Raw genomic sequence first — 17,645 nt, 5'->3', positions numbered from 1 at the left:
GACTAAAATATAGGAAACGAGAACTGGAAAGGGGTAACCAAATTCAGAAACAAGACATAATATAAATGTTTGTTATATTACCATTTTTATTATGTTTTCCTTTGTACTATTTAAAAAAAAAATGTCACACATCAAACGTGAAATGCACAATAAAAGTCAAATGATCATTATATTGTGAGAAAAGCTATGAGATAATCACAGAATGCGTTACAACCCGTAATGTGCCATGACTCCAGGGAGCGGGAAGTGATGCCAAAACATTACACACATCTACGTTGCCAAGTCATCACAGAAATCGGAAAAAATGTGTTGTGTAATGCCAAGTCATCACAGAAAGTGTGTTGTCTCCATTTAGAAAGGCAATTAAGTGTCTAGCAAAAAGAAACGGTGTTGTATTTCCTTTGAAGAAAAAATGCATAAATTCCATTGATACTTTGGCATGTATTCCCGAGAGGTAATATGAGTTCTCACTGGCAGTACAGATACAGATCCCTGTACAAAATGTCATCACTTCATCATTGTATCCAGTTCGACATTTGTGTGAAATTGTCATTGTTGGCATAGGAATTCTTGAGTTATGGCCAAAAACGTGATTTGTGAGGTCACAGTGACCTTTGACCACCAAATTATAATCAGTTCATCCTTGAGTCCAAGTGGATATTTGTGCCAAATTTGAAGAAATTCACTCAAGGCTTTACTGAGATATCGCTTTCACAAGAATGGGACGGACGAATCTCGCCATTGTGTGACTTATTGTCTACACAAATGTAACCTGGTAGCTAATGTAATGATTCAGGGAGAATTTTAAGAACTTTCAAATAAGTTCTTTGCTAATTATTATCTATTTATCAGCAGATATGGAAATAAAGCATATCAATTAACGTTATATTCGTTTCCTGGAAATGTATTAAATAAATATATAATTTAATATAATTATTAAATAATCTTTATAATAAAGTAATTTTCGATAAATATTGGGGTAATTTGGCAGTAATTCCAAAGAAATTGTGTTACCAGAATTTTTCTGTGTTCCACAGTACAGTAGGTGGTGTTGGGGTTGTACATGGAGTGATAGCAGGTTACAGATGATGAACAGTCCCCTTTGGTGCGCCTATGCATGTCAGTTCATCCACTGAGGTCCAACAAGACGTTTGCACTCCTCCATCGTTTTAGCAGTTACAACACTAAAAGTGTTAAAGTGTAAAAGTGAAGGCTGATAGATGCAAAACCCCTTTGCTTGCTAATGTTAAAGCTAACTTGCACTTACACCTTTGAGTGAAATGTGAAGTTGTACTGGGTCAGACAGAAATGGGCCTTGAGTGTTGGTGATGACACTGTTGATGTGTCGCTCGATGGGAGAGGAAGTCGTGAATCCTGCGAATGAGGTCAGACTGCATATTACAGTTGTGGACTTTGGCGATCCTTCACTGCCACTGTGTTGTGTTGAAGGCTGAGCTGTGATTGATGAAACGGTATGCTGTGATTGTGTAATGTCCTGCTGGTTCTGTGATTTGTAGCACGGTGTATACGCCTTGCAGGTAAATTGTAAGGCATGTAAACTAAGACCAGTTTCTGAAGGTATTTTGTGACAATTTGATTGAAAGCCACAGAACACACGCCGAGGCCAGGTCCTCTACAGTGCAGTCACGTTTACTGATTGTACAGGTTTTATGAACAGACGACGGAGGACTTGCTGACCTCTGGTCCACAGACCTAAAAGGATGTTGTCTAGGCGTTTGTGCCCGGTGTGGCTTGCATCGGCACAGTTTTTGGCAGTCGCTGGTTTGTGGTCAAATGTATTCAAAAACATCTACAAAACGTCCTGGCGTCATGCCAATTGCAATGTCAAAATGCATACACAGGCCTGTGCTTGTGCGTGTAAGGTATACTGCATACGTAGTGCCTTAGAACAGCATTTACTAAATAAAACAAATTGAAATAAAATAAATCCAGTGCAATACCAGACGGCAACCTCCCGGTCTGAGAAGTGGTGCCAATGCAGAAGTCATTAAACTTCCCTTAAACTTGGATTCTTTTTAATAGACAGCAGGGGACGACTCCACTGGCTGCAAAAAGAAGTCTGATTGTATAGAAGTCTATGAGAAAATGACCCTACTTCTCACTTTGTTTATTACCTCAGTAAACATTGTAAACATGAGTGTATAGTCTCAATCACTAGTTTCAATAGACCATAAAGCAGGGTATGCTTTATGGCGTGGCTACCTTGTGATTGACCAGTCGCTACCATGGCATTGTCCGGTCTGGAAGTTGTCCGTGTTTTCATCTTAGAACTTTAACCCTTTTGCAGTTTCACTTCATGAAAGTTAATTTCAACATTTTGGTCACCTAAAAATGTCTTATTCAACATTCAGCTTTGCTTAGCTCCACCCTCCACTTCTGGTTGCAAAAAAACAAGATGGAGATGGCCAAAATGCCGAAACCAAGGCTTCAAAATGGCAGTCCACGAACCAGTGGGGGACGTCACAGTGACTACGTGCACTTCTTATATAGCCTATGTGCAATACCAACAGATTTCAACTCAATGGCGTAAACACACCTTTATAAAACTGTTTGTTTTTTTTAAATCAAAAAGCCCTTCCAAATACGTAGTGTAGAATTGAGGAAGGAAAGAGAGATACAACATGAGTCATTTGGTAGAAAACTTGCCAGAGGACAAGATCACATCTTGCCAGTGCTGCCGAATCAGAGGTGTCGTAGGAGTATGAAATGTGAGACGCATGAAAGTGGAGAGTGGATGCAGTGAAGACGGGGGTATGTGGTGAAGCACCCAGCCCGTGTCCGACTCTGAGACCCCTCTTGAGTAAGGCTGACTCAGCCGTACTGCGCCGGGTGCATATGTGTATGTGCGTGCATGTGGCAGCAGTTATCACCCCCAGCTTCCCCCCTCTCCATCTCACTCCATCCCCTCCTTCCCTCTCTCTCTCTCTCTCTTCGCCTCTACCTCTGCAGTACCTCTCGTTGCTCATTCCTTCCTACGCTGGCTGGGGAGACACGCGCTTGCTGCTTATCTGCTGGCTGCTGGCTCTGCTCCAGCATCCCTCCGTGCTTCTCTCGTGCTCTCCCTCACTCCCCCCCACCCTCCAGCCTATGTCTCCCCCTGTGGGGTTTGCCAGCCAGCCTGCTTCCCTGGCTGCTGCTGCTGCTTCTGCTGGAGCAGTGGAGCTGTCTGATACCACGCTGCTACGCCGCTATCGCTCTATACCTCGCTTCTCCTCTCTGCCTTTCGCCTCGCACTCTCCTTTGCTGGATAATCACCACTGAGTCTGAACGAGACAGCAACGACAGAGGACAGGAAAAAGGGAGGGAGAGAGAGAGACAAGACAAGCCCCGCACTCTTCTTCATTCAACTGCTGCATTCTTCAGTTTCCTCTGCTTTTTTTTCTGGCCTGCTTGGAGTGCAGCAACGCAGGGAACAACTGCTGGTCGGGAGAGAACTCCCTGAAGGAATTTATCCTTCTCTCTCTTTTTGCGCTTCCTCCCTCTGCTCATTCCTGGGACAGAGTGCAGAGGAGGAAAGAAGAGGGAGGGACTGAGAGCAGGACTTTGGCTGCACAGCTCAGTGTCCCACCTTGCTCCAGAGACTCATAAGACAAACACATTTTGCATTGATTGGACACAGTTCAGGCTGACCAGACTGGCAGACGGGGACAGATTGACAGCATTCTGCACAAACACATAGACAGACAAGAACACAGACAGACAGGTGGTGTCATGGCGTCAGTGGACAGCACTGGTTTGAGTGTCTCTGGTCGGCTGAGATCAGGGGATCTACTCCATACTGGTTTGGCACTTGTACTGCTGTTCGGTGAGTTATACTTCTCTGTATACCTTCAGCTGTCATTCCTCACTCTTCCACTATTTCTGTACATTACACCACAACATTGTACTTCTATATCCTCACTTTCATGCCAGCTTGTGATTGGGTGAATCCCTCTAATTGTCTATACATTTCAACTTGTTTCTATGCCCTCTACACCTTCCTCTTTTGCTCCTTTTTGTTTCAGTGTTTTCTACGCCGCTCTAAATGGGTGGTTCACGGCTGTCACAGTCAATCTATACCTTCTTTTTTATTACTCCATCACAACATCTGCTGTTCTGTCGCTTCTGCTTTAGCTCTCTTTCCACACCTGGAGGCTAAAACAGATGGTGATGTAATAGGTGATGTTTACTTGTTGCCTCGCTGAGGGGCACCAAGGTCAATAACATCCAACCCTCTGCCGATCTGAACTTGGATATTGGTGGTTGCTGAGCTGGATGAGTGACTGGCTAAATGGCTCTTCATGCATGTACTTCATATGGTGCCTCTTTCTAGGAAAAACAATAAAGGGGAAAGAAGAAAATGTAGAAGAACTTGTGCTTCTCAGAGTACATAAAAACATTTGTTAAGGTTACAGTTCACGGCTGTGTGTGTGTGTGTGTGTGTGCTTGTGTTGTAGTATTACTGGTAGTGACGTAGTGGTGCAGTGGTGATCTGTGCTTTTGCTCATACACTCCCTGTTTTTCTTGTAGCACCCAATGGTGCCCCCACATCCCAACATTTCCTCCTAGCTCGCAGTTGTTTTGAAACTCGGCACAGTTAGGCCATAAGGCACAAAAACAAGACCAACAGGTATACGTGAAGAACTTTATTTCAGTGCTCTCCTTATCAAATTATGATGTTTCATATTATGCTGATATTTAAGTTCATTCTACACCCAAAGATCCCATGCAGAAGTATTTTCTAGAGGCTATACTTTACCTCAAATGAAGCTGTTTCTTCTCTTTTAATTGATTACTTTCACATTCATTTCTTTCTTTCGGGGATTTTCCATGTAAATGGTCCACAAATGTATTGCTGGTACTATTCAAATTCCCAATGTTGTCTGATCAAGGCATTAAGGAAAAAGTGTTGCACTTTGGTCAAGATAAGTCCTATATAACAAATGACTGATCCTCTTCATCGTATGTCACAATGTACGGCTAATCTGACATCAGCTTATCACACACTAAATGCTTCTACATACAACGGTCACTAGATGAGGTTGCTTTTTAAGGATTTAACAATAGCGATGAACATGATAAAAAATGAGAAAAGCTTATAACAAAATATTCCCTTAAGAAAGAGGAATACAAATACAGGTTATGGGCATCAGGTCATATGCAGAGAAACTTATTAAAAAAAGAGCAAAATCCAACACCATCTTGTCATTTATGTGACATTCTACTTGTAACATTTTGACATAATGCTTTATTAAGGATGGTAGGATCATTGTGTTGAAATGTCAGTTAATACAATGTCATCTATTCAAGTAAGAATGTGCAGCATTCATTTGTTTTCATTTGGATAGCATTATATAAATTGACTGAAGAGCACAATTTCAGACTACGCTCATCTCCTATTATGTAAGGGATAATGTACAGTGAGCGAGCTGTCAGGGTTTATTTCACAACAATGACCAGCGCCCTTCACATTATCCCACTTACTACATGGCTACTTACTTAAGAAATCAATAACTTTGAAAACAAAAAAAATGGTCCTCCCATGTCTGAAATCGTGTCTGTTATACACACACATTAAAGGTGACATGCTTGTAATTCTATATCCTAATGTAAAACAACCTCTGTTCCTGTCAGACTTTCCCAAAGCATGTGATTCAGTAGAGTTCATCTATAATCTAATAGCAAATATCTGTACAGTATTGTTAATTTGAAAAGCTTTTATGAGGTGGTTTTCTTGGTACCATCTGGCCAACTAAGTCAGATTTGATCCCAAAAATTATAAGATTAAAATGAAATCAAAACTCAGAGACACTGATCACGGGGTAGTTAAGATGAACAATTGTGCATTTTGCGATAAAAGCAAGAGATTTTGCCCCTGAGGGGCGGCCTTTTTCAAATTTCAAATGGGCGCTTAATATTCCTAAATGTGGCAGAAACTGATTTTATTGCTCTTGATAATTTCCGAGGTTTGTTCAATCTGATTAGATCAAATGTCAGAAGATCACAGACATGTTTTTTCCCTCTTTATTTTTTTAAGGGTGCTTTTTAAAAAGCTAATAACCTCAGAAAAACACAAAAAAACAAATTAAGGGAGCATGGTCACTTCAGGGTCAAACTTAACCCCCTTGCCTATTATAGCTAACAGCAGGTGACCCCTTTGGACTCCAACTGAGAACAATGAAACACGACTGGGAAGTCCTCTTCGGTGCTGTGACTCACACCAAGTTATCTGTCTTACTTTGCGGAGTACATTATATATTAGCCCATAATCCAGATTTTTGAATTTTCAGGGTTTTATTTAGCAAAGTTGTCCAAAAAACTCAGTTTTCCCATTTCATCAAACAGGCAACAAGAATTAGTTTCGAACACTGTGTTGTCTTTTGTTGTATGGGTTAGTATGGTATGGAGTTGGATGCAAGCCTGTATCTTTAGTTATTACACGGCTCTGATTGGTCAATCATGGCGTCCTACAGTCTGTTATGTCTTTATAGCAGACCGTTGCTATGTATAACAGCTATGGGCGCAGTTCTGATGTCCGACTCTGGCGGACCGTTTCTGTGTCAAATTACTGATTTCTTAAGTAAGTAGCCGTGTAATAAGCGGGATAATGTACAGCTAGTGGGTCATTGTTGTGAAATATCAGGGTTTATTTTACAACAATGACCGGCTGGCTGTACATTATCCCTTACTTGTGTTGCTTCACCCTTGGGGTGTTTGCTGTTGTAATTAGTAGGTCACCTTCTTTTATTCTGTTCTTAATTGCTACGAGGTCTGGTAAATCTGATGCAGTTGAGGCAAGATAAGACAATCTCATTTCAAGGGTACAGAACCAGTAGAATTGCCAGCAGAAAGATAAATGGTGTCCTAGCTGTGTATAGTAACATGGAATTTAACATCTGGCAGGCCAAACAAGGGCTTGAAGGTAAAAAAAAATAATAATCACTCTTTGGTCGCCAATCTCCAAAACACCAATCTCTGGTGTGTTTTACAGGAGCACACTCCTATGTAGAGCTCTATATCTGAAACCTATCTAGGTCCCAGTGGTCGCCACTGTGGTCCCTTCCCTCTTGTCAGTCAATCACCATCATTCCTTCATTTGTTTTTTTGGTTGCCCTTCTAAAGACCTTGGACCAAACTCATTTTGTGGCAGCCATCTTGGAGCATCAGTCAAATAACAATTCTGATTTCTGTAGGTACTGCCACTCCAGTGACTTTTAGTTATTATGTCCACTATGTAGTGACATCATAATGGATTCCCGTCGCTATTTAAGACATCAAATTGATCCCTCCTGTCGATCCCAACCTCATTTGTGGCAGCGTTGTCCACCTCCATTCTCCAACATGACGGCATCATCGTCTATTATTCATCTGTATTCTGCAATTCTATTTTATATACAGTTATTCATCAAAATATGCACATTACACATCTGTCGAAATGTCATGCCTGCATAGAAGCACTCTGTTTCTCTTATCTAATTCTTTTCTTAGATTCCTATAATCTTTGCCAAAAAATTACAGCAATCTCTCTCAACAGACCCGTTGTCAACAGAAAAGGAAGCCAGGGAAAACAGAAATTAAATGACAATCAAAACCAGATGGGGAATATTAGACGAAAATATGGGGATATTTAATTACTTCTAACTACTTAAAAATAAACTCCCTACTGTAATAATGTACACTTTTGATACAATAATCAGAGACATGATATGTGAAACATGACCGTAACGTGCTGTCAGGTCTGTCGCATTCAAAGCCTTTGGAACTATATTATTCATTCTCAAAGTATCACTCATTATTCACATAGAGATGCCATTAACATTACAAGCCCTCATTATAACAGACAAGACTCGGAGGACAGACTACTTCACGGACCAAATATACTCTTCAGAAAACAAAGATGTGTAATCCAAAAAGTTCCAAGATACAACTGTCACCTCATCGCTGGGCGTTAAACCACTTACATCCTCTTCACTTTCACAAGTCTCACTCTATGGTGCCATATGTTAACATAAGGGATTATGCAACACATTTTGTCGTAGAGAATAAACAACAAACAGCAGGAAGAGTTGTGGTAAAACAAGCAATGAGGCAAAACAGATGCAGAGCGGCCCAGGTTATAACCACACAGCAGTCAGTATCAGTAGATGATTGTACCGTATGTTGTTACATGTTTGCGTGGCTATCATGTTACATATGTGCGTATCTCTACATGTAAACGTGACCCTGCCTTGACCACTGATGATTTAGTTACTTAGCTGTTATTGTAATTCTCTGCCTTGCAGTCTCTCACTCACCTTGGAGAGGATGTTTCCCTACACCTCTTCCTATCCATCCCGTGTGACCCCTTCCATCACTTCCTACATACCGCACTTCCTTCATTACCCCTGCTCCCTCGTTCCTCTCCTCCCTCCCTTCTCTTTCACCCTTCCCATCACTTCTCTCTCTCTCCCTCTCTTTCTCAGAGAGGTAATAGTGGCCTCGGTCGGTTCTCTATGGGTTCACACGGAAATACATTAACTCTTCAATCTGTGGCCTACTTAAAAAAAAAAAAAAAAAACTCACCTTGACAGTCAGCCAAGGACACACACACACACACACACACACTCACAGTCAGTTGATTTCCCTCCCCATCAGTTCAGATATTGATGTTTCCCAACTGGGATAAAAGCGATTTTTGATAGTGGTGCTAAAAATATCATGCATTCCATTACTCATGTACACAAACACACACAGATACGAGTTCAAATACATATGCTACACACATACACAACATAGTCCATTACTACAGTATGTGGATCTATGGGTGTTGTCAGGACAAACTGATTTGAGAAGAGGAGAAAGGGGGCAGAGAGGAAGAGGATAGTAGAGAGTTGAGGTGTGAAATCTATTTATAGGCGCGATGGGGGACACTCCTCTCAGATATGTACAAGATCATCATGTTTTCCTGTGTGCGTGAGCCATTTAGGAGGGAGATTCTCCCTTGTTTTCTCACTTGTTTTCCTTTGCACCATTATCCTCTCTGGAGCACTTGGTTGCAAACATTGCTCAATGGCATTGTGCCAGTACTTGCTGATAGATAGTAAAAGATTATGCATTAATCCACTTAACAGAAGCAGCGCAAAGATTCACACAAGCAGCCAGCTACAGAAAACATTCAAACCTTTATGTTGCCATTGATTCCACCCCTGTCCCACACCCAAAAAAAACACACACACAAACCAGCTCCCCACATCTCTCCTCTATTTATTTAGTTACAGCGTCCCTGAGGAAAACGTTCTGAGAGCAAGTAAGACAGAAATATTGAGGAAAAAAAGAGAGTGAGAGAGAAAGTGCCCAGTGCTGCGAAAAAAAGAATAGTAAGAGTCCATTAAAAGAGAGCAAAACCAGAAACAGAAAAGAACAAGGAGAACCCAAATGGTCTGAGTTGAGTAGAGGAGACGAGTCGAAATGACTACAGAGGAGAGGTAAAAATATCGGATGTTAGACGACAAGAGGGAAGAGGTGAGACTGAGAAGACGAAAGATCAAATTCAGAAAACTGAACAAAGAAAAAGTACAACCAAAGCATACACCCTGAAATAACTTTAGTGTATAATTATATACTTTTAATGCAACATTCAGAGATTTAAAACTAGATTGCCACCTGAACCTGACAGGCACCAGAAAACTGTCACTATAAATTATTTTTGAGTCTGTATGAACAAATATATCCAGCTTGTTCTTCTCTTGAACTATATGATACTTGACAGGCCAGACAGTTATTGAAAAGTTGAATTAAATTAAAATCCTCATGTACTGAATTAGCAATGAATTTGGTGATTGAGTCGGGGATGGCTGCATTCACTTAATTGATCAAAACTTTTATGTTGATAACACAACACACACACATATGCTATGTTCACACTGCAAGCGACAAAAGCAACAAAACGGCCAGCGTGGCCAGCTACATTGTCGCGTCGCCATTGAAGTGTTGCTCAAGCACTCGACATTGGCGTAGTTATGTCGCTGGGAACTGGCTAACAGCATTTTTTAGACAGAATGATACAGTGAAATAAAAACATATGATTGGTTGACCCTTAAGGGCGTCATTGGTGCACTGAAAAAAGTAGTGGAGACCAGCTCAACTTTGATTTGTAGCGGGTCACGCCACTCACGCAGCGACAAATGTCGAGTGTAATGGCGTCAATATATAGCTTCATGTCACCGGCTTCCATTGAAAATGACTTGTAGCCTGGGCACCGTTTTTTTTTTTCTAAATTATATATTTTTTTAATATCCATAGTTGCACTTGGTATGGGATGTCAGAATGAAGAATGTCAGTGCCAACAAATAGCAAAAAAAATGGCAATTTATCGCAACTTTACAGTGAGCACCCCAACTGACTACAGCGTGTCCAGAGAATGTAACACCCAGTGTATTAAAGTAAATGCTGATTTCATCCAAAATGAACAGAGGGATTCCAGTGTTTTAATGTTTTCTTAATACCGATGTCTTCACAGTGCTGCAAAACATGTGGTGCGAAATTCTTTATATAAACGTAAAGACTTCACAAACACATAGGCATGCATATACTTTAACACTGTTTGCACCATGTCCAAGTGCAATGTGATCCTGAGCAGGTCAGCGTGTAGAAGAGCGTTTATAAATAGGTCCCAAGTGTGTGAGGGACACCAGAGCAACAATCTGAGAATTACACCAGCTGTCACTGCAAAAGCAACACACCAGGCCCAGTGGGACCCGAATATCAATACAAGATTAAAGTTGTCTCTTTTGGAAATGAAAGAGTTATTGTGTGTTTTCTGCTTTGCAGAACGTCACAGAAAAACTATAATATTTTGTAACAACTTGTTTTGATTTGGGAGCATTTCTTTCTCGCTGTCTCTTTTGGCTTGTTTGTATGTCAGTTACCCACCTAAGTCTTACACACAGTCTGGTCACCTTTCTTGATGTGCAAACAGGAGCAGTGAATGCACCAATAGCATAGTAAATGAGCAAAAATAGAGATTTTGTTAAAAAGTCACAAGACTTGTACTCCAGTCATAAATCTGATGACAAAAAAAGCCTTTCCAGTGACTTACTTGGACTTAACTATTGCAGGACAATTGAAATCTTTTGGTTGACCCATTATGTCCTGATTGAATCAGTATCTCTATTCACCAGTAGAGGGCAGAGGGCTCTAGTGTTTGTAGGTCATGTCTTATGAGCTATGGAATTTAAATAATAATAACAAAATATTTACAATAATTATATGTATATTAGAGGATATATTCTATGTAACTCAACTCTACAATAATTTGTGCAATAATTCAACTGTGCAATAACCTGGCATCATACTGTATATTTCAAGAAATATTCTTATTTAATTCTTATTTATACTATTCTTGCATTTATATCTAACACACTTAATAGATCCCACGTCTCAGCATTTTTATTTATTTATTTGCACTGTGGTTATCTGTTATATAATGTGTCTTAATACATATTTGTTCATATTTCTTATATTCTCATTTCTTATTCTTATATGTATTATTTACTTTCTCTACATATAGGGTTATATATTGTAGCATTATGTACATCATTTACATGTTACAAACTCCTTTATTTCTATTTTCATACATAGTCTTTATGTTTATGTAAGAGCAACTGTAACCTCTCAATTTCCCCCCGGGGATCAATAAAGTATTTCTGACTCTGATTCTGATGATGCAAATATAGCACAGCAGTATATATTTAAAAGAAGCCTATATGTTCAAAAGACGTCATGAATGTGTAACACATTTTTAACTGTGATCACATTAACCATCAGAGGACAATTACTCATTCAGGTCCTGGGATTATTAGTCTTCTGGGAACATGTTTTCCACATTTCCCCTCTGCTTGACCTCTGCTTTACCCTTACTTGAATCACTGGCACTGTGTTTATTACTATGGGGCTGTACAATAAGCCATAGAGGAGGCAGGGGGGAGTTAACTGCTCTGAAAGAACTGTTGTTTGGCTTTGAATGAGAGGCTTTACTGGAAACAGCATAAAAGATTAGGTTACTGTATTTTGCAAAGTACTAGCATTAGGACTTTATGACTATAGATAGACTTGACACTCTCCTCAAGGCGAAAGTGGAGGAAACTTGACGGCGGCATCAGAGTCAGAGCAGACAAACAACCCGTTCAGTTGCATCAAGGGGAGATTTTAAAACTGCCAGCTGTCAATTTGCTACATCATCAGCCGTAAATTGAGTTTGAGTTTCGACTCAAGAGATTCAAACACACTAACAAAGACTAGTGAACACTATTTAAGGAGGATAATAAAACTGTCATCTCATTAGCTGTACTTACAGTAAGTAAGCTACTTAACTTTGTAATGCCATGACTCATCTTTTACAGTGATCCTAGCCCAGCCCAGCGAGCCAGCATATAACATTACTTCATCGCTTGTCATTTTTGCTCCAAAAAATTGTTTAAAAGCAAAGTAACCTGAACCTGAACATGAACTGAGTTATAATTGACCCAACTTCTAACCAAAATGTGTTGTTTTTGGTCTGTACTATATGTGCTGTACTATGGTTTTACCTTTTTTTTTTATATCTGCAGGGTTTTTTTATGTTTATAAAAACCAAGGTTTTCCTTTTTTTTCTTAACCTTTTCCTTTCTCCCTTGGTTCAGGTGTATGGAGTGTTGGCGGACTGGAGGTCGTGACAAGTAAAGTGCCTCATATTGAAGCAATGAATGGCTCCACAGTCCTGCTGCCCTGCACCTACTCCTCCTGTATTGGCATCAAAAATCTCTACTTCAACTGGCACTATAATGACAATGGAACCATGCTCAAGGTACCGCACACACACACACACACACACGTGCAAGCATGAGCAACATGGACTGTATAAACAAAACACATACGGCCTATATTGACTTTTTCTGTGTTGCATGCCTCGGATACATTTTACGTTAGTACATGCTAATGCAGATCTTTGCACATATGGAAATACATCTGACTATGTGTATCTAAGTACATACCTGTGTGTGTGTGTGTGTAGCTATGTGAAGCAGTGATTCCCATTGAGGGTGTGGAGCCCAAGGTCAGTGTGTACCATGAGCGCGTGGAGTTTATCGGCTCCTCGAAGAACAACAACATCTCCATCCTGCTGTGGAACATCACCTTCGACGACGAGGGAGAGTACATCTGTTTCGCCAAGAACCCAAAAGAAAAGTACCGCAACCACAGTGCCAGCTACACTCTTATAGTAGTGGACAGAAGTATGTGACACATGCATGTGTGCAGTTGCATACACCTGACACACAAAAACACCTAACTTTGTATTCTAGCACCCAATTTGACTGTTATCAGGCCATTAAATAGCCGTTATCGGTCACTATAAGCACCATAGTTGTGCGTCATTGGGGGCCTACTACGCCTACTGCATTGTAAAAGCAAAACTTAAAAGCAACACCTTCTAACACGTTGTAAAACTGAGTGAAAATACAACTCTTTTAGATTTAGGCAACAAAAAACACTTTGCTATGTTTAGGGGAAAACATGTGTTTTGGCTTAAAGTTCTGACCCACATCTATGGTGCTTATAGTGACCGATAATGCCTATTTAATAGCCCGATAACAGTCTAATTGGCTGATTCTACCTGCTTATAAGTGCTTGTACCTTCAGACAGATATTAAAAATAAGCTGAGAGTCTTGCTGCAGGTGTCTCCTCTTACTCTTTCTCTCTCCCTCTCTCCCTCTTTTCAGTGAGGGAGGTCGACAATACTTTGACAGTCATCATTGTCTCAGTGCTGGGTGGAGTCATTGGCATAGTTATCATTGTCATGGTGATAAAGGCCTTGGTTGTTCACTTCCTGCTGAAGGACGATGAGAAGACGTGAGTAGATCACTGACTACGGTATTAAAAGAACAGTGTGAAACATTTCGGGGGATCTAGAAGCAGAAATGGAATATGATATTCATAACTATGTTTTCATTAGTGTATAATCACCTGTAACTAAGATTCACTGTGTTTCCGTTAGCTTAGAATGAGCCTGTCATATCTACATAGGGAGCGGGTCCTCTTCACTGAGTCCACCATGTTTCTCCACCATGTTTCTACAGTAGCCCAGAACGGACAAACCAAACACTGGATCTAGAGAGAGCCTTTCATGTTTTTACGTTACCTGAAGGCCACCGTAGTTCTCCAACATGCTTGAGAAACTGCGGTAATGTGAGCAGCAGAGGGCAAAACCGTGGTACCACCAGCCGCCGTCTAACTTCTGTTGCTCTTAAAATAGTGTTATTATGGTAAGAATGGCCTCTGAGAGAGGCGAACGGCGTTACCATGGTTTTGCACTCGGCAGCGGAGGAGTACTCAATTGGTTGCAATCTGCAACCACACCATAGATACTGTCAAATCATACACACTGTACCTTTAACACAGGATACTGTGGACAAATGACAAAAAATACAGAATGTAGTTGATTATAGACACTAATAGGCTTCTTAGAAATATATTACTACCTGTACTTGCTGTCTGGATGTGGCTATCAATCGCTCCATTACCTTTTTGATTTAAAATAAATTAACATCAACAATGCCCAGATAATGACTAAAATAGCCCCTTTCACATTTCGTTACAATCATTAAACAAAATAATATATACCATAACCTTCAATAACATAAAGATGAAATAATCTAAGTGTTGATTTGACAATGGTTGTACTGACTTGGACTGTTTTTGGATTAAGGAAATGAGAAATGCAGTTTAATTTCTAAGTCAAACTGCCATCTTAACTGGGTTAATATGAGACTATTGACACATCATAAAAATAATGTTGTGTATGACTGCAGCTAATAAACAACAGAAAGGCCGGCCTGTCTGACAGAAAAAGGAAGACAGACAGCATCTCTGCTTTGTCACATCTATCACAATTGATATGTCAGTGGTGAGTTGCAAAGCAGACATCTATTTATGAAATACATATAAAAAATGTTACAAGAGTGGTAAGAGGCATAAGGTTCTCAGGTTTCAAATGAGTTCCTCTGAGCTTTCAATTAACTTCTTTGATATGCGTTTCAGTAAAATCTTAATTCCAATTTGTGTCCAACACTAGATTATTATTTGGGGCTATGAGGGTTAGGCTTTGTAAAAATCCCTGCAGTATAGCCTTTATCACTCCTATTTCCTCCCTCCATGGGTGTACATCTTAACCTTTGGTTTCTCTGTCCCCTGCAGCAAAGACTGCCTGGTGAGCTCCTCAGGGAATGACAACACAGAAAATGGACTTACAGGAGCCAAAGCAGACAACAAAGGGACACCAAAGGCATGAGCGAAAAGCAAAGTATGTCTGTATGTTTGTATATATGTTCGACAAATGTACACGCTCAGAGAAAAGGCTGTTATCGGTGGACTGTTTTATCTTACTAGCGGCTAACTAATACAACATGTAAATGTCTATTTTAAATCATGCTTGAGATTTGGGAGGTGTGGAGTGTGCACAGGCCTGGATCACTCTCTCACCTACACGGCAGCCCGGTTGTTACAGTGTGCAGCCTCTGTTATCGAATTCTGCTTACTGAAACCTAACACTTTCTCTACAGTAGAGCCTCAAGTAAACCCTCTCTGCCTCCAATTATATATAGGTGTTGTTTTCATACCCTCTTTACATCATCTTAGAGGAATAATGTTGCACAAAGCAGATCTTAAGTTGTTCCTAAGTTCTTTTTTATAGACCCAATTTCAATCTACTGCCCTCCAGAATACAGTTATCCTGCCTTTTCCATCCACAACTCTAAGTCAAACCTGGACCCATACAGACCTAACCAGTGGGAACAAACACATTTTGATGCCATGATGAATTGCCACAATCCATGAACTGCCATGATGTCAACTGAAGAACAGCACAGAATACACAAACCTGTAAACCCAAACCACAGGACCATTCAACCCAACATTTTCCAGTCATAATCAAATCAAATTTGCTCTAATTAAAACCAGTAAATATACACCTTTTTTAACACTGTTTGTAAAATGGCATTTTAACATTTGAGGATGAGGTACCAGTACTGAATGGACATGTTTCATATATTTTACTGTTCTTGTGAGTAACTGGCAAACCATAAGTTGGTTTGATAGAGGTTTTTGAAGCTATTTATTTCCTGACCTTTTTAGTCCTGATCATAGACTTTATATAAAGATGGACGACATGACAGCTCCTCAAAAGTGAAGCTAAAACATCTCGATCGCCCTCTGGTGGCTGGCTGCGTTAGGTCCGTATAGGTCATAAATCCCGCCACCTCCATGTTAGCGGATGGGACATGGGCCAAACAAAAAAGTCAAAGTACTTGTCAAATAATTTTTTCCCAAAGATGGTTTCTGTAATTTTATGTAGTTCTTACCACGCTTATGTTTGTTCAAGTGTTAATTTTTCTGATAAGTTTGGTTTTGATTAGTTATTTGAGGCTATAAAAAGGGGGTGAGACGTCATGAGCTGACAAGCTGCGGCCGTGCTCGGCTTGTGATTGGCTCGTGCGGGTGTGTGGGCGGAACATAAATACCGCCCAATTGCTACTGCGCAGACTCAGGCTCCAAATGATGTCAAAATCTCAAGATTGCTGCTCCCGTATCTGGGATATTTAGGCTTCACTTCTGTACAGTGGGAGGAAGTGGAGATGTGTCGTCTATCTTTATATAAAGTCTATGGTCCTGATCTAACCTTAACTACTGCCAGTGCCAGCCAACTTGCATGTTTACAGCCGGGTCCAGGTTTGACACACTGCCGCATGGGGTGTTTGGTTCATTAATGCCAACAGCAGATTTTGATCAACTGGTTAGCTATAAGGCTAACAACTGGGCTTCCTTAGGTGACTGAAGGATCCGGTTACGCACAGGTTTTTTTTGTTTCGCTTTAGATTGAAACACAGGTGCCTGTTCTGCTTCTGCTCCCTCTGCTGGTGGGAGGATCAAAAAAACACAGAAAATGTATAAAAAAAAACATCCCTAACCCTCATCAAAGACAATCCCTAGACTCCCCAGCTCCCTATAGAAATGAATGAAATTGATCATGCTGCTTCTGACTAATAACCAATGCATTTTTAGCATGTGCGCATTTTATATAACTTCATGTAAGTGTATGTTGTCTAGCACCACAGCACAGGTACATTTCTGTATGTCTCTGTATGGTCCCATTTAACCCTTTACATCGACCTCAATTAACTCTGTCAATGTTTGATAAGCACCACCCAACACTGCTACGACTTTTCTTACCCCTTTAACCAGGTCAGGGTGATCGGAAGGTGACTTAGAGTGATGGCCTGCGGGTATTTGCGGGAAAGGAAGGGTGAAAGACATTTTACACTTATTCCGAACATTTTAATACCTCTAAATGCGAATCATACAATTGAACAACTCTTCTAGAAGTTTAAGAAGTTGGTACTTTGCTCAGTGGCACGTCAGCAGGATATAATGTAAGTGGGGAGAGCAATATAATGCAATTCTCCGGATGCCAATTCACTTCCATATTTCCACGCTTGTATGCAGACTCTTACTGGCAACCGTCCAATTCAAACTTGCTCTGATAACAATAAGACTTGAGTCCGTTGATACTGCCTTAGTAATGCAGGTAGCACAGCATTGGGACAGATCACTGAAAAAGAATGTAAAGAATGAA

General features: G+C 40.4%; 1 protein-coding gene across 2 annotated transcripts; it reads left to right on the top strand.

The window, feature by feature from the left end:
• The first annotated feature begins 2,981 nt into the window (after positions 1 to 2,981).
• Positions 2,982 to 16,787, top strand: LOC119491175 (sodium channel subunit beta-4-like). Of its 2 annotated transcripts, none has more exons than XM_037774893.1 (5): positions 2,982 to 3,826; positions 12,660 to 12,823; positions 13,031 to 13,250; positions 13,738 to 13,867; positions 15,212 to 16,787. In XM_037774893.1, exons 1-5 carry the CDS (start codon positions 3,733 to 3,735, stop codon positions 15,303 to 15,305), a joined length of 702 nt encoding a protein of 233 aa, XP_037630821.1. In that variant the 5' UTR covers positions 2,982 to 3,732; the 3' UTR covers positions 15,306 to 16,787. The 2 variants fall into 2 exon arrangements, with proteins under 2 accessions (XP_037630821.1, XP_037630822.1); XM_037774894.1 differs by lacking the exon at positions 2,982 to 3,826 and adding an exon at positions 11,897 to 12,333.
• Positions 16,788 to 17,645: the final 858 nt, after the last annotated feature.

Source organism: Sebastes umbrosus, chromosome 7 (genome assembly GCF_015220745.1).
Source record: "Sebastes umbrosus isolate fSebUmb1 chromosome 7, fSebUmb1.pri, whole genome shotgun sequence".
Classification (NCBI taxonomy): Eukaryota; Metazoa; Chordata; class Actinopteri; order Perciformes; family Sebastidae; genus Sebastes; species Sebastes umbrosus.
The sequence above is the reverse complement of the archived record's forward strand: the minus strand, read 5'-3'. Positions and strand labels throughout refer to the sequence as shown.